Here is a 23,324-nt window from a genome sequence, read left to right as displayed (position 1 = left end):
TGAAGTGCACTTTCCGGTCAGTATTGTTGTTGGGACAATAGATCCTGGAAGTTATCTAAAGAGCATTGGTCTCTATTCTTCTTTATTGTCTGTGTATAAACTGTTTGTCAAAGTATTATCAGTGGTTATTACACGGCTCGCTGAAATACTTTATTTTAATTAGTCAGTTGAGGCATACTGAGGTTGAATATGTTTGTATAATGACTGTTAAACTGACCGTTAATTAACTGTTGTCCCGGGCAACAGTCTTCCTACATAGCTGTGCTAGTTTTATGTCTCTCATTTCACTCTGCGGTCTCTTTCTTCTCATGTAATGATGAAGTTATTTAAACTCAATTACTATTTATTTATTTATTTATTTGGTAAGTAGCTGAGTAAAAAGAGGAAAAACTTACAGTCAGCTTGATATTATCTTCCCTTAATTTAATAATAATGTGCATTTTATGGGATGGCAAGGGAACCTTTATCTTTATTTTCCCAGAAAATATAATTTTAAACTCCAGATTTGTTAAATCTTGACAGGCAGTCAAATTCGCCACTGGTTCCCTTGAGATTTTCCTATGGGGTTTTATAATGGTGTTTTTCAATAGGAGTAAAATAAAGTTTGTGGTAAACATAATTTGACAATTCTTTGCTCTACAATGTTACACACAAGCATATCGAATGTTTTTAACTAAGAACGTCTGGGGTGTGAGTGTGTGTGAAGTTTACTCTGTAGAGCAAAATGTTCGTTTATCGTCAAATTACAGTATATGTTTATCACGGACCCATTATAAAAACCCCATGGGAAAATCTCAAGGGAACCATTGATCAATTCGTCTTCCAGGTTTTGACGTTATCCCTGCACTACTCTGTCGTAATGTAGCAGCACCATCTTAATTCATTTAGTTTGTTTTTGTCCCGCGGCAGATTTTTAAATACTTTTGCATTTTTGCATGAACAAGATATTAAAAGATTATTTTGGATGCTTTTATTTTGAGCTTTCTTCAAGCTGCATCTGACAACTCTGTTGCTAGAGTTTATTATAGACCCAAGTGTGACATGTAAAGCATGTACTGTGTCAGAAAAAAAGAGCAAACCATGTACCCTTAGGCGGGGTACAACAGCTTGCCACTGAAACAGTACCCTGAAACACACAAGGGGATGAACCTTTCTTCCATGAACCTTTTAGGGTAGATAAGGAACAAAATTCCTTCAAGGTACTGCTCCAGTGACAAGTTGTTGTACCCCTAAAGGTTTTCTTAGAGTGTACACACACAGTGTAACGTGTGTTTTTTGAGCAAGTGCAGCATGCCAGATACTACTGTAAATGAGAATAAATGCTGTGCCTGTGAAAGCTCAAAGAAGCCTGGGATTTGTTGCCCAGTTTCAAGTCAGGTTAAGTGGATATTACAGGACCCAGAGCCAAAATAAACCAGGTCAACAAATGACATCATAATAAAGCTTTCCTGTGGGATTGTTTTAGATTTTTGTGTCGACAAGGCAAGGGACGGAAAACAGAGCTCATCTTAGCCAATCACAACAATCAAAACGTTTTTTTCATGTAATGCAAACTACTGATTTCACATGAGTTCACATTTCTTTTTGTTGTTGACAATAACTAGTGGTTGCACCAGAATTAAACATAGTTCCCTATCGTAGTCACTTCGAGTTACGTCAGAAGTGACGGAGATTGGGGGTTTCGCATAGAAAGCCAATCCTCTTCGAGTATTAAAACACGAGCCAATGGCATGCAATGCCTTGGGGCTGCGGAAATTTGCATAGCGTACTCCGCCCTACTCCGTGAGTATAAAAGGAGGAAGTGAACGCAACCGCAGTATGTTTTCGCTTCGGAGCCAAGAGAACCTCTTCACTCCTGAAAGCACTGTTCAAGACTCTTCGAGACGAGCGTCCTCTTCAGTGTTGGTGTGACGGCGGTACCCAGCGAGATTCTGCATCGCCTGCGATCTGAGCAGTGGTCTGCCAGACTTTGCGCTTCTCCCTGGTCGCTTCAGCGCTGAAAGAGTGAATTTCCTCCTCTCATTGAAAGAGCTGCACGCGCACGTCTTTTTAAAGACGGTTCGCCCGTGCTCTTCTGGGTGTGATTGATTTCTGTCGTCATCTGATGGTCACGATCGCTGCTTTGTATGCCTGGGCATTTCAGCATGCAGCAGCAGCGTTCGTGGATGACTCATTTTCCTTCTGTGGGAACATGACCATCTCTACACTGAGGTCGAGACTCAATGATCTCACTTGAGTGAGAGTCCCGGTCCCCCCCGCTCGATCGGTTTCCTCCATAGGGGGCCCGTCGACCCGGGGACCTGGTGATTTACGGTGATGGTGTGGGATAAGCCCCGACGATTCCTCGGGCCACACCTCCCGCCTCAGTGCGAGAGCCAGCGAGCGTTAGTTCGATTCAGTCGGTTGCTTCTTCGGTGGCACCGGCTGCTTCGGGCAGCGCTCCAGATGATGATGCGATGTCGATCACAGCATCACTAGGCGGGCTTGACTCCTCGGGAAGTGAGGATGCGGCCGCGTTGCCTCCCTCGGGAGCGTCAGCGCCGCCGTGTCTGATCCCGCGATGATGGCCGTGCTATCTCGGGCGTCCGTGAGCATCGGGTGGGGGTGGAACTCCGCCCCTCCCCGATCTCTCGCGGCTGAATAATTGGTTTTTGGGTAACGCTGCCGCCTTACGGCCACGGCCAACCCCAATTTCCTTTTTTCCCCGAGTTGCATGCGGAACTGACACGCACTAAAAAATAAATAAATAAAAAAAATAAATAAATAAAAAAAAAGCGTGCTTAGTTCCCCGCCCTTCCTCCCCTCGGCGATGCGGCTGTCTGTGGGTACGCTGGGGCTCCCCCGGTCAACCGGCGGTTGCTCTCAGATGCCCCTCCAAAGCCTATGGGCTCTCGTCGTCTATGGCGGCGCGATTCTGTAGAGCGGCGGGACAGGCAGCCTCCGCCCTGCATATGATGAGCACCTACAAAGCTAGCTGCTCAGGAATGTGCACGAGGAGGTGACGGACCAAGCGAGCTGCGAGCCTGTCGCCTACCTTGTCCTTAAACGGGTCACGGAGGCGGTCGCTCGCTCCCTTGGTCAGGTGATGCCCACCGCTGTGGTCCAGGAGCATCATAATGTTCGGCGGTGCGGTCCAGGACTTTGCCCAGCACTTCTCGACCGCCTAGGAGCAGACGAAGGCGGTTTCTCTGCCCCGACGGCCAGCTGCTGCCTCCAACCAGCCGTCGGCTCGGACGCCTCCGCCAGCTCGCCGCCGAGGACGCCCCCCTGCGGCTCCCTTCCCTCCCACGCGGCCCCAGCAGCAGCCTTCAGCCGGTTCGCGTCGCGGAGGAGGCCACAGGTAAGCGTCCCAAGAAAAGAGCCCCCCCTCAGGCCGCGTGCCCCGCTAGATGCCAGGCGAAGCGATGTTCCTGAGGCGGGCCGCTCAGTGATAGTGTCATGGTTTTTCTCAGGAGGCGGTGGCAGGGCCCCTCCTTCCCCGGTGGAGGGCCGGTGGAGAATCTTTTGTTCTAGCTAGCTCCCTGAGCTGGTTGAGGAAAAGCTGACACTGTCATTGAGCACACAGACTGGAATGAGCGCGCACGACGTCCAGTGCGTCGCCCCGTTCATTCCTCTCTGTCTCGGAGGGCGCGGAAGGGTGCGTGTGTCGTCCCCGGGCTACGCCAATCCCTTCCCCCTCTGTCGCCAGACCCCCGGCAGAACAGACCCCCGTGGAACGCTCTGCCTTCCCTGGTCTCTTCTGTCGGGGAGCGGGTTTCGACGGTGCATCCGGACGGGGTAACTCCTGCACGCATGCCGGTCGACCCGCCTCGCTGCCCCTCCGGGGGGACGTCTGTGGTTCGCATGACCCCGTTGGCTCACTTCCTGGAAGCCTGGCTAGCGCTTCCCGGGGTTCCCGCTGGGTCATCAGAACGATCGGATTCGGCTACGCGATTCAGTTCGCACGGTCTCTTCCCCGCTTCAGGGGAGTTCGCTCCACGATGGTTGGTGGCAATGCCCCAGTCTTGAGAGCGGAGATTGCGACCCTGCTGGCGAAGGGTGCAATCGAGACGGTCCCTCCAGCCGAGGTGAGGTCCGGGCTTTACAGCCCCTACTTCATTGGCCTTCGAGGGCCAGGCATACCAGTACGCCGTTCTCCCATTCGGGTTAGCTCTGTCCCCTCGCGTCTTCACGAAGATCGTCGAGGCAGCCCTTGTTCCCCTTCGCGAACACGGGGTTCGCATCCTGAACTATCTCGACGACTGGCTGTTACTAGCACACTCTCGAGCTCAGGTTTGCGAACACAGAGACCTGGTGCTACGGCACCTAGCCCGTCTGGGCCTTCGGGTCAACCGGGAAAAGAGCAAACTTTGCCCCGTGCAGAGGATCTCTTTTCTCGGCATGGAGATAGACTCGGTCGCCATGTCCGCGCAGCTCACGAACGAGCGCGCGCACTCACTGCTGGCTTGTCTTCGACAGTTCGAGGGCAAGAGTGCGGTTCCACTGAAACTATTTCAGAGGCTCCTGGGGCATATGGCATCCGCGGCCGCGGCAACGCCGCTCGGTTTGCTTCATATGAGACCGCTTCAGCTGTGGCTTCGCGATCGAGTCCCGAGGTGGGCATGGCATCGCGGCTCGCTCCGAGTTCCAGTGACTCCGACGTGCCGCCGATCCTTCTTCCCGTGGTCGAACCTCAGCTTTTTACGGACAGGGTCCCTATTCAGCGAGTTTCCAGGCATCTCGTTGTCTCCACGGATGCGTCTACCACGGGTTGGGGTGCCATGTGCAATGGGCATGCAGCCGCCGGTTCCTGGACAGGAGCCCAGCGCCTCATGCACATCAATTGCCTCGAGCTGTTGGCAGTACGGCTCGCCCGGCACCGCTTCCGAGCGTGCTCTAGGGCCAGCATGTGCTTGTCCGCTCAGACAACACTACGGCAGTAGCGTACATCAACCACCAGGGGGGGTCTACGCTCGCGCCGGTTGTCGCAGCTCGCCCGCCACCTCTTGATATGGAGTCAGAAGCACCTGAGGTCCCTTCGTGCAGTTACATTCCTGGAGACCGGAACCGGGCAGCCGCGAGCTGTCCCGGGCCCGTCCCATCTCCGGCGAATGGCGACTCCATCCCCAGTCGGTCCAGCTGATTTGGGACCAGTTCGGGGAGGCACAGTTAGACCTGTTCGCCTCTCGGGACTCGTCCCACTGCGCCCAGTTATTCTCTGACCCGCGGCTCTCTCGGCTCGGATGCGCTGGCGCACAGCTGGCCACGGGGCCCACGCAAGTGTGCGTTCCCCCAGTGAGCCTCCTTGCACGGGTGTTGTGCAAGATCAAGGAGGACGAGGAGCAGGTCTTGCTGGTAGCCCCCTACTGGCCCACCAAGACGTGGTTCTCCGAACTCTTGCTCCTCGCGACAGCACCTCCTTGGCCTATTCCTCTGAGACCGGACCTACTCTCTCAGAGACGGGGCACTCTGTGGCACCCTCGTCCCGATCTTGGAGGCTGCACGTGTGGCTCCAGGACGGGACGAGGCAGGTTTGAGTTCGCTGCCACCTGCGGTGGCGGCAACCATCACTTCCGCAAGAGCGTCGTCCACGTGACACCTTTATGCGTTGAAGTGAAACCTCTTCGTCAATTGGTGTTCTTCTCGCTGAGAAGACCCCCGGAGATGTTCGATCGGAGTCATGCTTCCTTCCTGCAAGAGGGGTTGGAGCGCAGGCTGTCGCCCTCCACCCTTTGGATTATGTCGCGGCCATTGCCGCGTCTCATGATGCAGTGAAAGGTAAGTCTATGGGAAGCATGACCTGGTCATCAGGTTCCTGAGGGGAGTGAGGGGGCTAAATCCGCCCCTCCCCTCCTGCCCTCTGGGGACCTCTCAGTAGACCTGGGTGCTCTGCAGAGGCCTCCCCTGGAGCCTTTGCAGTCGGTAGAGTTTTTGCCCTGTCCTATGTGACAGCACTCCTGATTGCATTGGTATCCATCAGGAGAGTAAGGGACCTGCACGCACTCTCTGTTGACGAAGTGTGCCTGGAGTTCGGGCCGGCTTACTCTCACGTATTCCTGAGACCCCGGCCTGGATATATGCCCAAGGTTCCTACCACTCCCCTCCGGGACCTGGTGGTGAACCTGCAAGCGCTGCCCCTGGAGGAGGCAGACCCAGCCTTGGCACTGCTCTGTCCGGTACGTGCTCTCCGCACCTATGTCGACAGAACGCAGTGTTTCAGGACCTCGGACCAGCTCTTTGTCTGTCATGGGGGGAGCCAGAAGGGAAGGGCTCTCTCAAAGCAACGGCTGTCCCACTGGATAGTGGATGCCATTGCTTTGTCTTACCAGCAGCAAGGCCTTCCGTGCCCCCTTGGTGTGACGGCCCATTCCACTCGGAGTGTAGCCTCCTCTTGGGCTTTAGCGCACGGCGCCTCGCTAACAGACATCTGCAGAGCTGCAGGCTGGGCGACACCCAACACCTTCGCCAGATTCTATAATCTGCGAATTGAGCCGGTATCCTCTCACGTACTCGTTTCGGCCAGTTCTGGATCCGCTCAGGTGTCTTCGCTTGCTCGCCACTCCACTCCCCGGACTGGATAAGTGCGATATTTCCTCAGTTCTTCCATTGAAGTCTTGAGTCCTCCAGCACCGACGATGCGGGCACCACTGCGTTGCTCTGGATGCTAGCTAGGTGCCTCCATGCGCACGGTTCCCCATGGTAACCGTCTCATGTGTATTATCCACTGTAAGCCTCTCTGAGCATGTGTCTTCCCTTGGCAAGCCATCTGCCACCCCTGGAGTTTAAATCAGTAGCCACCTGCGGTTGGTACTCCAGTGTTCCATATGCGTTCCTATGTGGCCATATGTGTATTCTTAAGTCCTCCCTTCGGTAGGCAGCTGGTAGCATGTCCCCTTCGGGATATGTTTCCCAGTGTACCTTGGTAATCCTGTGTCAAAGTCGGATCCCCAAAAAAAAAAAAAAAAAAAAAAAAGAGGTAAGGCTCGGGGGTTCAGTCTTTCGCAGGGCACTGGAAGACAGCTTGAAGATGGCGTGATGGCACAGACCCCCAATCTCCGTCACTTCTGACGTAACTCGAAGTGACTACGATAGGGAACGTCTCGGTTACGTATGTAACCCTCGTTCCCTGAGTAGGGAACGGAGACGTTACGTCTCCCTGCCACTTCTGCTGTATCGCTGGGTAGAGGCCGAGTTCAGTCTTGGCTCCTCAGCGAAGACATACTGCGGTTGCGTTCACTTCCTCCTTTTATACTCACGGAGTAGGGCGGAGTACGCTATGCAAATTTCCGCAGCCCCAAGGCATTGCATGCCATTGGCTCGTGTTTTAATACTCGAAGAGGATTGGCTTTCTATGCGAAACCCCCAATCTCCGTCACTTCTGACGTAACGTCTCCGTTCCCTACTCAGGGAACGAGGGTTACATACGTAACCGAGACGTTTTCTTAGCCGAAATGCTGGTAGCCAGTGTGATTCATTCCTTGTTTGGACATAAAGCTTCACCAAATGAGAGTTATAATGGTGCTAACTGCTATAAGCAGGAGATCAGGCTTTGGCTCTGACACCACAGTATGACTGTACAACATTAATCCCCATCAGCCACCACCAAACTCGAATAAAAGCGGAAATTGGACAAAAGTTCACAGCATTTGAGTGAGCTCATTCTGTTTTTCTGGGGAGAATGTCTCTTGCCTGTCGTTTTGATTGAGTAATTTCTAGCCCACTCATGCTTGGACACTAACTCTCTGCTTCAGAGCGCTGGACTTTCTGTTGGGAATTTCAAACATTTTGTCAGCTTGTATACAGTACGTACATATATCTGCTTCATCCTGCTATCTGCTTTCTCCTTCACACAGGCTGTCAGAGGTTGTACTGTCTGTTCTTTAAACTCTTTTTACTGCTAGTGACACAGCCTTTTCCTTAAAGTGATTTTCTCATCGGTTTAGCATGTATCCCCCCTGAGAAGAGGACCTGTGAGAAACACATTATCCCACTTTGAGTGAATGTGTGATCTGATTCTGCTACTTAGGCTATTTACAAGGTGAAGACATTTAGAACCAAACTCTCCATGTAAATCATATGGGACAGTGTATTTGCCAACCATGCTTTTAGTGTTTACTGAAGTACTGTTCATGTGTGTTTCATTCCAGTGCTGTAAAGGATGTGTGGCTATCAGATGAAGGATGTAATTTCAGATTTTGACATAAATAGTGTGTTTAGCTACTATGGACTAACATTTAAAATTAATAATAATAATCAACAATACATTTATTGTGTACATATGTGTTCACATTGTAAAAAAATACCTTCATGTAATTACAGCTTAAAGGTGCTATATGTATTTTTTTGCGGCCTCTATCGGTGATGTTTCAGATTGCAACCAATTTTTACAAGAGTGCTTGTGCTCTTGCGTGTGCTAGAACACAAGAGCGAGCACTCATGGTACATGGCCACACTTAGACTTTCAACACACCGGAGAAAGCATCACAAAACATGCTGGAAACTCATGTAAACTCCCACTGCAACGTTACAATAATAGGATAATTTTATCAGCTTGACTGAACTAATGCTCCATGCTCGTACCATGATAACGTTACATTTGTGGTGTTATCTAGCATAAGGCATTTCACTAACTATTCGTGTATCTTTCACAATCAGCAATGTCAACATAGGTGAATGAATAATATGATAACGAAAACGGTTAGTGAACTAAACTGAACAATTTCAGTGTAACAGTAAGTTCGTAGGAAGTAACATTACTGTACTGAACATGTCTGGAAATGTGTATTATAAACAATATGATAGTAGTGGGATGAGTGACGTTAGTCAGTAGATCTAGTACATGAAATAGAAGTTACATCCTAAAGTACCTACTTCTTGTTATCCTGGAACAGTCTTTTGTATTCATTTCATGTCTCATATACAGTATGTTGTAGTTTACCTTGCTATTTCATTAGTTTACCATTATTTCAGCATATCTAAAAACTTGTAATTTATCACAATACAATTAGCGGAGGTCTCTCCATAAATCAAAAGTCGATCCGATTCACGTTTGGCCTGACGAGCTTCTGCAGATAAATGTTTGTTTTTTTATGTTTATGTGGAGTAAGTGTGTGTTGGAGTGTGTGTTGTGCCTGGAGGCAGGAGTTTTTTGGGTGTTATCAGACTCCATGTCGTCAGCTCCAGTGCCGTCGCATAGACTGTATATAAAAAGGCGAGAGGCTCGGGAGCGCGCATGCACGTCACATCTGATGGATTTTGCAGAAAATCCGATCCGGATACTTCACATAGAAATAGGAATACTGGCCTTCAGAGGTAATAGCAAAACCCGACAAGTGGATCATTGTAATGTGTGATTACAACCCCTTCACACACAGGCACTAAAAAAGGATTCATTCAAGGATTCACAGAAGAAAAGTTACATATTGCACCTTTAAATAATTTGTGTTATCCCATCTATAATTACGATTGGCCCTTCCCTTACACTTTAACCAACCCGTAAACTAAACCACGAAACCTGTCCCTAACCTTAACTCTATGTTCTCAAGTGCAGAAATTGTTTCCATAGTGCAGAAATAAAGGTATGGGTACAGTACATGCAGTAAAGGCTTGTGCACACCGAGAACGGTAACTACAATGAGACATATTTTAGTGCTCACATGCACCAATGGATGACAAGCTTCTTTTTATAATAAGCATATGCTGCAGTTATGTCATCTGCCACTTTAAATGCTTTAGCTCTTTAAGGTTGGGTGGATTCTGATTGACTGTCAACTTTCCTTATATTATATTAGAAAAATATTGAAAAGCAATCATTATATTCATATTCTGTTTGTTTGTTGTGCACAAACACACTTCAGCCATGTGTCATTTTGAATAAAGGTCAGGCCTAATAAAAATGAATCACTGCCATTTTATTCTGTCAATAAACAGAAAAACAGCTTTTCCAATCAGTGCTGCAGCCTCTTGTCAAAGTGTTTTGTAATGCCTGTCTAATATTCACTCTTATGAATAATGCAACCACATTTGGGACTCATCTGCAAGACAGTTTGTACTCTTTATGTTCAGTGGAACATGAGTAGATGGATAAGGCCGAATGGTATATGAGGGGTAGAGTATTGGAGAGGACGAGAGGAGGATCAGGGAAAGATTAACTGCACTAGGCTAGTGGTCACATTTCCTTTCCTCTGCACACTTCCTCTTTGGGAAGTGTGTGAGCTTGTGCATGTTTGTTTATCAGACACACTGACACATAGACACACTTTCACTAATAGTCTGTCTTTCAGCACTTGTCGTTCACACACGCTCACTGGCACCGGAGGAAACAGACGGGGAGGGGTGAAGCGGCAGTCACACAGTCAGCACTGCTGGGAGCAACACTGCAGCATATGCAAACACATCACAGCCTCACAACACTCAGTGCCATGTTTCTGTGGAAAACATGTGGAATGGAGGAGGTGTCATGGATTCTGAGTGTGCTAACTCATGTGGTGAGATTGTGGCCATGAGAAAAATTATGCCTCTGTTGTGTGTGAGAGTAGAGTCCATCCAATTCTACATCCATCCACTATTCTACATCCATCCTATTCTATTCTATATCCATCCTATTCTATTCTACATCCATCCATCCATCCGTCCATCCCATTCTACATCCATCCTATTCTATTCTTCATCATCCATCAATCATATTCTATTCTACATCCATCCATCCATCCATCCATCCATCCATCAATGCTATTCTATTCTACATCCATCCATCCATCCTATTCTACATCCATCCTATTCTACATTCATCCTATTCTATTCTACATCCATCCATCCATCAATCATATTCTATTCTACATCCATCCATCCATCTATCAATCCTATTCTATTCTACATCCATCCATCCATCCGTCCATCCCATTCTACATCCATCCTATTCTATTCTTCATCCATCCATCAATCCTATTCTATTCTACATCCATCCATCCATCAATGCTATTCTATTCTACATCCATCCATCCATCCATCCTATTCTACATGCATCCTTCCATCAATCATATTCTATTCTACATCCATCCATCCATCCATCAATCCTATTCTATTCTACATCCATCCATCCATCCATCCATCAATGCTATTCTATTCTACATCAATCCATCCATCCATTCATCAATCCTATTCTATTCTACATCCATCCATCCATCCATCCATCAATGCTATTCTATTCTACATCAATCCATCCATCCATCCTATTCTACATCCATCCATCCATCCATTCATCAATCCTATTCTACATCCATCCATCCAGCAATTCATCCATCCTATTCTACATCCATCCTATTCTATTCTACATCCACCCATCAATCATATTCTATTCTACATCCATCCTATTCAACATCCACCCATCCATCCTATTCTATTCTACATCCATCCATCCATCCATCCATCCATCCATCCATCCATCAATGCCATTCTATTCTCCATCCATCCATCCTATTCTATTCTACATCCATCCATCCATCAATCCTATTCTATTCTACATCCATTCATTCATCTAATTCTACAATCTACATCTATCCATCCTATTCTCTTCTCCATCCATCCATCCATCCATCCATCCATCCACCCATCCATCCTATTCTATTCTACATCCATCCATCCATCCATCCATCAATGCCATTCTATTCTCCATCCATCCATCCTATTCTATTCTACATCCATCCATCCATCAATCCTATTCTATTCTACATCCATTCATTCATCTAATTCTACAATCTACATCTATCCATCCTATTCTCTTCTCCATCCATCCATCCATCCATCCATCCATCCATCCATCCATCCTATTCTACATCCATCCATCAATCCTATTCTATTCTACATCCATCCATTCATCTAATTCTACATTCTACATCCATCCATCCATCCTATTCTCTTCTACATCCATCCATCCATCCATCCATCCATCCTATTCTACATCTATCCATCAATCCTATTCTCTTCTCCATCCATCCATCCATCCATCCTATTCTATTCTACATCCATATAAGAATGTCTCTCCCTTTAAAATGTAAATACCATCTGCCTTCTTTAGCAATAACAAGTAGCAAATCATGGTTTGTTTGTGTCGTCAGTTGAGTGAAGTGAACTCTTGTACATAATTTCGTTATTTGGACTAAGTATGATGTGGCTGAAATTCATTTTGAAAGTGTCTTAATTACATTTGTCCAAGGTACAAGCTATCAAATGTAGCTGTGATATGTCTAGCCCATCTTCCCATTTCAATCGAAAATGCATCAACACAGGAAAGAAAAGACAGCTTTGTCTTCAAAATGTAGTAAGATATAGAGATCCAGTATAAGAGTTTTTCACTCTGTGCTCACGGCTGCTCCATCACACTGTACATACAGTCACCTTGGATATAAAGACAACAGAGAGACACATTTCCATAAATATGAGCTGTGTCCATGGTACTGTAGGATGCAAGCCTGGCTTATGCTTTATGTGTTGATCTCATACTTGCATCTTAGTTTCCAAACCTCAGCCGAATGTTCCTTTGCAGATGTGGCAGCTGAGAACGGTTGTTAGTGTTTTCATCATTTGCTGATCGATTTAATTAATTGAGCGTCTGTTTTATACGATCACTTTGAGGACTGAGATTGCTTTTGTCTAGTACACACCATCTGCTGGTGTAAATCACCTTCATTCACTGCAGTGTTTCACAGTTTCTTATTGGTGCTTGTCCAGGTGTGGTGGTGATGTTGTTATGAAACAGCCCTTAACTCCGTCAGACATTTTTAGATCACTATCGCCTCACGTTCGGTGCTGCTATGTACATTCTCAATGTGCAGCCAGTAAAAAACCCATCAAGGGCTCTAGTCCTGCTTGACGGTGTGGAAAGGGTTCAATCTCACACATCAGTGAAAGAAAAGAGGGCAAGATTGGGTGAAGGTAGAGAGAGAGTTTGGATTGGGATTCATGCCACTACAATTATCCTGTGAGAGTAATTGCTTTTGGCAGCACTCTCTGTACGATCACAGAGCAAAAACAAGATTTGATTCCTGCGTGTATGTGAGAGAACTGTGCAAGCCGATACGGGTTGGTGAGGGTGTTAGTGCACTAACACTCTTTTACAAGAGTATTCTTTTTTACTCATATTGGATATGTGCAAGCTTTTATCATCATGTTTCTAAACATACGTGATGTGTAGTAAAAATAATTTTTTAATTCCCCTCACATTTGGGTGAACTATTCCTTTAATTATAAATAGTATACATGTTTACACCTATCCCTCGGGAGAGTTATGTCTTATTGAAATATTAATTTAGTAAATTACAGTATATTAAAATATATTCATTGTAGATATTGGAGACATATATTAAAATTATACAGCTGAGAACTTTGATGAAAACTATTTAAGTTCAAACTGAATTATTTTAAAATAGTGTCTGCAGCTAAATTTGGCTGGTCTGAGCACAGTTTGAGACATTGTTGAGATCTCTTCTGAACCCCTAGATGAAGGCATACTGTATGTGAGATTACTGAGTATTTTTGGAAGGCTTTATTTACAAAGTATTCTCAACTTTTGGCACTTTATGTGCTGTTTATGTGATGTTGTAGCAGCAGACAAGTCTGACAAATATCCTCCGGATACATTATGCACAGTGAGAAGAGTTGAGACAAAATGCCTATAAATGTTAAAGTGGGTAACAGCAGCAGCCTGGTCGTTTCTCTTTGTGTATCTTGGCCGTTGTCTTTTAGCTGGATATGCCACTTGGAAGAGCAAACAAACATGAAAAACGAATACATTATTTAGAGTTTCTGGAGGCAGGCCTCCTATAACCAAAATATACAAAATATGCTTTGAATCAACACAGCATGATATAATTATGGCCTGCATGACATGCTATTTCTGCATGTGAAAAAGCCAAAAAATAGCTTCTGTCATTAGAGTCGTCATGTAGAGACATCATGCCATGTTTAATGTCATGTTGTTCAAAGATTCAGCCCATGCACGTTAATAATCCACTAACTAAAATGAGAACATTGGGCTAATTAAAGGCACACTATGCAAGAATTGTACCTTAAAGGACAACTCCGGCGCAAAATGAACCTTTGGTCTAATTACATATTGCTACCTAGTCAACCGTTATCTGAGATTTGTTTTCATGATTGCCGAATGTAAATTGTTTTATCTCTAAAAACAGTTTAGCCTATAACGCTAGTATAACGCTAGTATATAGGGCATAGAGTAATGACAAATAAAAATCGCTTGTTATTACCACTAACAAGGCTCAAAATAGCCCCACACTAACACGACAGCATAATAAGGGTCCCTACATTCAAACCGAAGCATTGAGAACTTTGTCAGTGTCCAAACAGTTTAATAAGAAGATATTTTATACACACAGTCAACTTCGCGAATACAGGATGAAGCCATCTTTGAAAAATAGTCTCTACCAGTCGATCTACGAATGCCACTTGCGCGACACTTGCGCGCATTTCAGACGTGATACTCGGCGATGGAAAAAGCAAATAAGTGTAATTTGTGGGTGGGACGGGTGGGGCATGTCCTCTCTATTCATTCCGGTGAAATCAAAAGAGTATGAATTGAATTTTTTATGAATTTTTTCACAACTCATGCGTTTAAATTATATTAAGCCTGCATAATTAAGGGCGTGGCCTCTTGAGTGACAGGTGGATTGTGGTCGTTTGTCTGCTGTCTGTTAACGTAACTCTCAGCTAATTGCAGCAGTTGCTGTACTTGCCATCTCTGTCGTGTTCGTGGTTTTTTCGGGATTATTTCATACAATTTAATACACGCATACCTTCGCCCACTCCGTTGGATTTCGTTATTGTCGAGTATGGAGAGAACAATCAGCGAAAAATAGCACCTCAGCTCAACCCACATCCTGCCAAGGGCTGACGCGCTGCCAAGATGGTTACGGCTGGCCCCGCCCACTTTAGGGTTCAAAAACGCTCTTCAGAAACCCACGGGTGACATCACGGACACTACGTTAGGGGTGCACGATATATCGAATCAATATCGTTATCGCGATATCACGTTGCTCGATATCCATATCGAAAGTGTCGCGATATTTACGCAATATTTTGTTTATGATGCGTCTGGTCCGACATGCACCGTTGCATTTCCCCCCGACTCATTTCTTGATTCTCCTTCTCCATAAACAATATTAAATCAAGAGAGGTTTAACTTTTCATGCTACAGATTTCCCACAGTGGTCAGAAAGAACAGGAGAGACTCTTTGTTTTTCGCAATATAAAGTCGCTACTCGCTCCAAAGCTAACCGCCGTCACTCTCTCACTTCTCCCTTGCTCTCCAACCACATAGTCCCACACACACAAACACACACACACACTTGCCGGCTCGACGCGCACACCAGCGCACAAGTACATCAGGCCACGGTCCACCTGGCAACTTCATGCGTTTTCACTGAATCGGATAGCTATCTGATTTATCAAAAAAATACGATCTTCAATTCCCGCACTATATGCAGATTTAATGAAGTGCACGTCACCGAAAGGAACAGTTATGAGCTGCGTTTTATGATCATCAGGTAAAATAAGGTCAGTTCGTTTATTTACTTTTAATGAAGATAACTGTGAAAAGCGTCTGCGACTTACTTTTACTTTGATAGTTTGCGCGTTGGCTTGATGAAAAGTAAATGTTCAGCAGCTGCTCATCTGCGGTGATGCGTGTTGTAGTCGCGCGCGTCGTCATATCTAGCCATAACATGACAAGCCTGTAACGTTCTCATTTGTTAGCGTTTTTGGAAGGAGTACATTTTACATATGTGGTTTATTCAATAACGAGATGCATTTACATTTGTCCAGTTTCAACTGAAATGCGGCCCAGACCACCTCCTGAAGTGGTTTAAGCGATTAGATTCAAATACGTCACAAATACGTTTCACAGGGCATTACAGCTGGTCTTTTCACGATCAGATAGCTATCCGGTCAAAGAAAACGCATATAGTGGGGTTTATGTTGCATAGTGTGTTCTGTAGACTTGCTATTTATTTATTATCTTTTACACTGTAGTGTACACAACTAACATGTCCTGTTCTGTTGACATATTATTTAGGCCTATTTATTAATGCTGTACCAGTCCAATATGACTGTCAGTTGAAATAAATCTTATGTTGTAAGAAAACTTGTTTTATTTATTAATCTTTTTGATGCGTTTTCCAATAACTTTTGTAGTTTTACATCCGTTTAAAAATATCGAAATTAATATCGATATCGCAATATTCATTATCGATATCGCAATATCACATTTTTGTCAATCTATGGTGCAGAGACGCTCTGCATGAGAGGTATTTACGACAGCAACGTTAAATAAAAGTACTTCGCTGTTTGACAAAAATAGGATTCCTACATAGTGTGCCTTTAATGGCAGTGTGTGAATGAGTACAGTGGAGTTCAGATGCTGCAGCAGGAAATGGAAACATGGAAAGATTTTACACCTAACATGAGATTGTTTCCTTAATCTTACTGCGGTTGACCACTATGGAAGTAAGAGTCAGTTGTTTTTTTCTTGTTTTTTTTCTCTGTGGATTGATTGTATTTTACTGATACCCCAAAATCAAATGTAGATGTAGGTTGGCTGAGTCTAGATTTGTATCTTAAAAGTATTGTGTGTCTGATCCAGTCAGAAGACTTACTGTGAATGACTTCTAGAACATCAGCCCAAGCTAACTAGTCGTTCACCTTATTTTCTCATTCCTATACAGCCCTCCTACACCGTCAATAAAGTTAAAAAACAACAACATTAAAAACATCATTGGACTATGTTTTACAAGAAAACACTGTTTCATTCTTTATAAAAAAATGTAATGTTTTACTTGCTATTTCTTTGTAATTCATTGTGAAGTTTACTAGCCATTTTTTAGTGAAAATTGTTTATACACCAATTTTTTTTTATATAGCCCCTTCTGTTTGTCCTGATGCTCAACATGTTGACTTTGCTTTGAATTCCATAAATCTTTATGCTTTGAAGATCAGTCAGAGTTGCGTAAGAGGAAAAAAATAGCATATTAATTTCCTCTTGGAGAACTAGTGCTGAAGTTGTAATTAAGTGTGCTCAGTTAACCTCTCGGGAGACAAGTGAGCGTTCTTTTTCATCAGTGTCGTTTTCTATCTCTCTGCTCTCTGGCAGTAAGCTTTAAATGAAGATGTCTTGTTGGTATGCAGGATTATAAAAGTGTAAAAAAAAAAAAAAATCAATCATTTTGCCCTCACCATTGCATTAAAACTTTAATGTGAGACATGTCTATCAGTCACAAATTAATCTCTTATTCTGATTCTTTTTTGTTTACCAAAATAAGTTTCACAGGTCAAATATTGAATAATATGACATGTTAAATATTGAAATAATATGACATGTTCAAATATTCATATATGACATGTTAATGCATTTGGTCAGACTAGTTCTGCTACGCTGCTGCTTCAGAGCAAGTGCGTAGACATGTAGACATGCATGCTGCGGTGAGCATGTAAAATATAATGCTGCTGCTGCTGCTTAAAGGGATACTCCACTTTTTTTTGGGAAATATGCTCATTTTACAACTCCCCCAGAGTTAAACTGTTGAGTTTTACCGTTTTTGAATCCATTCAGCCGATCTCCGGTTCTGGCGGTACCACTTTTAGCATAGCTTAGCATACATCATTGAAGTGCACAAGACCATTAGCATTTCTCCCAAAAAAATGACCAAAGTGCTTCAATATTTTTCCTATTTAAAACTTGACTCTTCTATAGTTACATCGAGCACTAAGACAGACGGAAAATGTAAAGTTGCGATTTTCTAGGCTGATATGACTAGGAATGCGTAATAATCAAGAAACTTCACGGCCGTACCATGAGTGCAGCAGGCGTAATGACTACACAAACTTAGTCCCGGTCACGTTGGAAGCTGGGCACTATTTTCAGGCGCTGCGTCATAACATTACGCCTGCTGCACTCATGGTACGACAGTGAAGTTTCCTGATGATAATTTTCTTGATTATTACGGAGGAATGAGAGTATAGTTCCTAGCCATATCAGCCTAGAAAATCGCAACTTTACATTTTCCGTCGGTCTTAGTGCACAATATAATTATAGAAGAGTCAAGTTTTAAATAGGAAAAATATCTAAACACTTTGGTCATTTTTTTCTGAGAAATGCTAATGGTCTTGTGCACTTCAATGATGTTTGCTAAGCTATGCTAAAAGTGGTACCGCCAGAACCGGAGATCGGCTGAATGGATTCAAAAATGGTAAAAGTTCTGCTCTGTATTGGCCCAAGTTGAGGAAACAGTTTCCAGAGAAAATAAAATGATGTTTCTTCAGAGGCTCTGATGAAGGAACTAAAAAATACTTTTGTGTTCATTTGTACAACCCCAAATAAGAAAAAGTTGGGACATTTTGTAAAATGCAATAAAATCAAGAATCCGTGATTTGTTCATTCCATTTAACCTTTTATTAGCTGACAAAATTACAAAATAAATAGTCAGTGAAAACATTGGAAAACTTTTAACTTTTTAACTTTTAACTGTTAGTTTAAAAAAGGTTAAAAAGAATGAACAAATAACAGATTCTTGATTTTATTGCATTTTACAAAATGGCCCAACTTTTTCTGATTTGGGGTTATACATCCGAACACTGATCAAAAAAACTCAAATCGCGCGTTCGTACTTCCTAGCTCATTTTCTCATGGGCGAGCCAGATTCTCTGAGTGGGCAAAGCAGAGAAAAGGGAGGTTACCTTTCCTCTGTATGACATCATAGAGGGGAGATTCAAGATCAGCGCATCTGAGCTTTTTATTTTCTCAAAGGCAGAGAAAAAAGCCAAAGCTCAGTTTACACCGATTGAAATTTCTAGCCACTGGGGGAACATATTCAGGCTAGGGGAACACATATTAATGTTAAAAAACCTCAGAAAGTGAACATTTCATGTCATGAGACCTTTAAATGCTTGAGTTCTTTAAAGTCAGTGGATTCTGCTGGAAAAACAACGTTCTGAAACTAATTCCAACGATATCATTCCTCTTAGGTAGTTGTGGTGTGGAGTGTGGACTTCCCTATTCTCATAGAATTGGAACAATTATTAATAATTTATTGTTTTCATCATTATAGTTATCATCCTTGGTGTGAACGGGCCTTAAGTCTACAGATGCTGCTGCTCTACCATAAACCAAAAGAGAAAAAAACATTGTTCGCTCTATTAATGCATGCTCTTTCTGTTGGGTCTCCAGTATAATTTGTCAGACAGAAAAACATATTAGGTTTGTGATTCATTAATTGTCATGGTTAAAGTATCGCAAATCTAGTGTGCAGTTGCTTGGTTGGATGTCTCCAACTCTCCTGCTGCCGTAGTAGGCATATATATATAAAAAGATATGCAAATTATATCAGTTTTTATTTATGTATCTTTTTTCTCCCCTCCTTTCTGCATCTCTCTCTCTCTCCTTTTCTCTTGCTCTCACTTCCTCCTTCTATCTGTATCTCTTGTTCTTCTCCCCTCCCTCTGACTCTCTCTCTCTGCCAGCCGCCACCAACTTGGACTCAGAGAGCAAACGAACGGCCCACTTCCAATCGTCATGGCAACAGCATGTGAATGTGTTCGGCTCGTGGAGTAGGCCGGAGTGTGTGCAGGAACTGCACCAGGAGGCTCAGCTGAACCTACAGAGTCTGCTTCAAGGTAAGAGAGTCAGCTGCAGGCGCTTCGTCTGTGTGTTTCGGTGCCACCGTCATCCCTGCCTGCCTGAATCTGCCTGTGTGTTTTCGTTTTGTTTTTGTGGGTGTGTGTTTTGATTTTCCTTGCATGCGTGCTCTCTGCGAATATCTTCCACATCCATTCCCATTCTGTGTTTCCCAATGCGTGTAAGAGAGCCACTATTTGTTTTTCTTTTCCTCCGAGCATCCTCATGTTTTCCCTCCCCTCGTCTCCCATCGTTCCCCCTCTATTTCTGACTCATACTTCGTCCTTCCTTGTGATCCATTAGATTAATTTCCATCTGTAGAGAATACAGTCTCCCTTTCTCTTTTGGCTTTTTCATTCGCTGAATGAATATGTCAATGCTCTTGACTCTTGTCACTGTGTGTGTGTGTGTGTGTGTGTGTGTGCGACTGTACATGGTTAAATTTCCCTCTTTTATCTCTTTCTTGTTTGATGTCAGCTATTAATATGTTTCTGTGAGGTATGAGATGCTATTCTGGTTTAAAATCAGATCGACTGGGCAGCTGTTGCTTAAACAATGTGAGTGGGTGGTCAGTGTTTATGAATGTGTGGCACTGTGCTATGTGCATAAACAGCAATTTGCCACTGCATATGCCCGTCTGCCATTCAAGGATGTAGCCAAATTTGAAGACTGAATGGAGCAAGAAAAGTTTTAAGGAGCTGTATGCAAGAAATTCATTTCAATTAATCATACATTTTCCCTGATATGTCACTAGACATTAAGAATCATGTTCATTTCAAATGCTTACATCTCTGACAACAGTAGTCCGGCCAGGATTTTGTCATTTAAAAAGTGAAGTCGCAGCCCTTGACTGATGTTGATGTTGTCAAGTTTTGTTCTGATGCGTCACCCTCCACCGATCTACCAATCACGGATTCAGTAGTGTTGCAGCATTTGGGTTGCCAGCTCTTCTCTAGTTACCACAGGTGCAGATACAAACATGTTGGAATCGGATAAAAAAAATCTAACGTTGCGAAACTCCCAAAAAACTCACAGTGAAGGACTTGTCACTTGCAATTGGAAGCTTCTTGTAGCAGCCTAAGTTCCTGCTGGAAACTGCAGCATATCTGGTCCTCGAGTCATGGAGGAAGGCGGAGATACACCCTAATTTGAAAGTGATTGCAGTACCAGTTTTGGCCACAATCTTGCATACAGCTCCTTTAAGACTTAGAAACCCATTGACTATTCAGACATTGAATAGTTGAACATTCTCCCCCTCAATGTCTATGGTGGTTACGGCCTGACAGAATATCTTCTATTTGCCTGGTCAAGTCAAGTCAAGTCAAATATATTTATATAGCGCTTTTCACATTACAGATTGTATCAAAGCTGCTTCACAATATCAATCAAGACAACTTAACAGTGTTTGTTTATTCATGGAAAAAAAGAGAATCAAGTTTGGTAGAGCTGATCAATGATGGGTCATTTAATTTGAATATGCCTGGTACACATTGTACGATTTTGGGCTGTCCTAGACTAAAGATGACCTTCTGTGGTCGCGACTCCTAAACGGTGGTCCAGAGAGAGTGAATCAAAGACAACCAAAGGATTACATCATGCGACCAAAGATAGCCTGCAATCATTTTCTGACAGTGATCATCTTAAAGTGTGTTGGATGCTACAATTTATGTCTGCTGAATAGCCAATACAACTGCAAAATGAAGTGGCATATTGATCAACCTGACATGGTGTTAAAACTTAAAACTACTTGCCTCCATTTATAAAATTGTCATGCCAAATTGGCCTCTTCTCCCTAGCCATGACCGTGTCCATATTCTCCTTCCTCTTTTTTCAGCGCACATAATAAACACAATTTCCGAAGTGCGATCCATCTTGCTTTATTTGTTTACCAGTAGCGCATGCTGATGACATTTTATTCTTCCATACTAACTTGCGCCGTAGTCTGCGATTCAATAGTTGTCATCATCGTACAGTCCACATACATGGCTTTTGTTTGTTAGATCCATGTCGTACAGAGTGATTTGTAATGATCTTATAGGATTGCTGAAATTGCACTGTCTGTAGCAGGCATTAGATATTTATTTCCTGCACCTTTCAGAACAATGTAATTCGGACATGTGGTAAACACAGGACTTGTTTTGGAAAGCTCAATTAGTTGCAAAAGTACGTCACATTTTATCTAAAGGCTAATTGGCAGCTTATGTGGTTGACCATGAATATGTGCCTATACATTTGTATATTGATATACTGTAGTTGGTTGCTTTGATCTTTTTTGTTGCATGTTCCCCTATTTATAATTTCCTAAAAATTATTATATTATAATAGATTTTTTTTTAATATACTTTTAATATATTTAAAGAAAGTACCATTTTTGTTAGTAGTATCATCAGCATAACAGAGAAAACTAAAGCGTGTGTGTATGTGTGTGTGAGGATAGCATGAACAGCAGTGTATTGAAAAAGGGAATACATTTCAAATATTTTCACTTGGGTTAACTTTCGCTGTCATACACTCTAAAAAATGCTGGGTTGTTTTAACCCAATTTTGGGTCAAATATGGACAAACCCGAAATGTTGGGTTAAAAATGTAATGTAAAAATTTAACCCAACGGCTGGGTTAGTCCATATTTGACCCAAAGTTGGGTTAAAACAACCCAGCATTTTTTAGAGTGTACTCATTATGTTTGCAAACTAAGAGACCCAGTAACATTGAAGAGATAGGCATTCATAGTGCTTAAGCTTCTGCCCAGACACAAACTGCCCAAATTGACAAGAAAAGGGGTATTGTTGCTCTTGACCTCTTCCACTTCTCTACTGCATACACAAGACAAGGAGTGACCCATATTTAATAAATGGTTGGTTTTTTAGTGAGCATCTTGTTAGGCAATGCTTTGAGGTCATTCATGACCACTCATACACGCTTGAGTGGTTGGCATCTTGTCTAGACGAGCCATTTGATTGGCTGATATGAATGGAGATTTAGAGTCCCATTAGTTTTACTGACTGGCCCAAGATCAGGTCAGGGAAGGGAGGGTATGTTTGAATGAAATACCTTCTCTTCTCACTCACTCACACACACACACACACACAAACTCATTCTCCCTGTTGCTTCTACCCTCTCCCATACTGTACATCATCTTTGAAGTTTTGATATGGTCTTTGAAGCCTACCCGTCCACAGAGGCTTGTGTGATCCAACCACTGTTTTGGTGAGTTCTGACTATCTAGTTGACTTTTTTCTCTCTTGGTTGGAACTTAGTTTAGTATTTAGTAGTATTCACTTACATAGCTGCATCCGTTGTATCTAACCTTGTGCATACATTTAAATTAGCATGATTAACTTTGCTGAAATTTTTAAGATCACAACACCGTTCAAAAGTTAGAGGATGGTACGATTTTTTAATGTTTATGAAAGACGTCTCCTGTGCTCACCGAGGCTTCATTTATTTTATTAAAAATACAGTAATATTGCAAAATTTTATTACAACTTAAAAGGAACGTTTTTTTCTATTTTAGTATATATTTTAAAATATCTTTTGCAAAGCTGAATTTTCCAGTCTTCAGTGTCACAGTGAAATCATTCTAATATGCTGATTTGCTACTCCAGAAATATTTCTTATTATTATTTCTTATGGGAACTGAAAAGTCTTTACATATAATGCATCC

General features: G+C 43.5%; 1 protein-coding gene across 6 annotated transcripts in view; it reads left to right on the top strand.

Moving 5' to 3' along the window:
* The window catches only part of nhsl2 (NHS-like 2), a 79,340-nt gene that overhangs the window by 44,580 nt on the left and 11,436 nt on the right, over positions 1 to 23,324 (top strand). For all 6 annotated transcript variants that reach the window (XM_039668807.2, XM_039668803.2, XM_039668802.2 and 3 more), the window contains exon 2: positions 19,507 to 19,659. In XM_039668807.2, the coding sequence (XP_039524741.2) occupies positions 19,507 to 19,659 (153 nt within the window). The remainder of the gene's footprint in view (positions 1 to 19,506; positions 19,660 to 23,324) is intronic.

This window comes from Pimephales promelas, chromosome 1 (assembly GCF_988280905.1).
Source record: "Pimephales promelas chromosome 1, fPimPro1.hap1.1, whole genome shotgun sequence".
In the NCBI taxonomy this organism is placed as follows: domain Eukaryota; kingdom Metazoa; phylum Chordata; class Actinopteri; order Cypriniformes; family Leuciscidae; genus Pimephales; species Pimephales promelas.
This window is presented reverse-complemented; position numbering and strand designations above follow the sequence as displayed.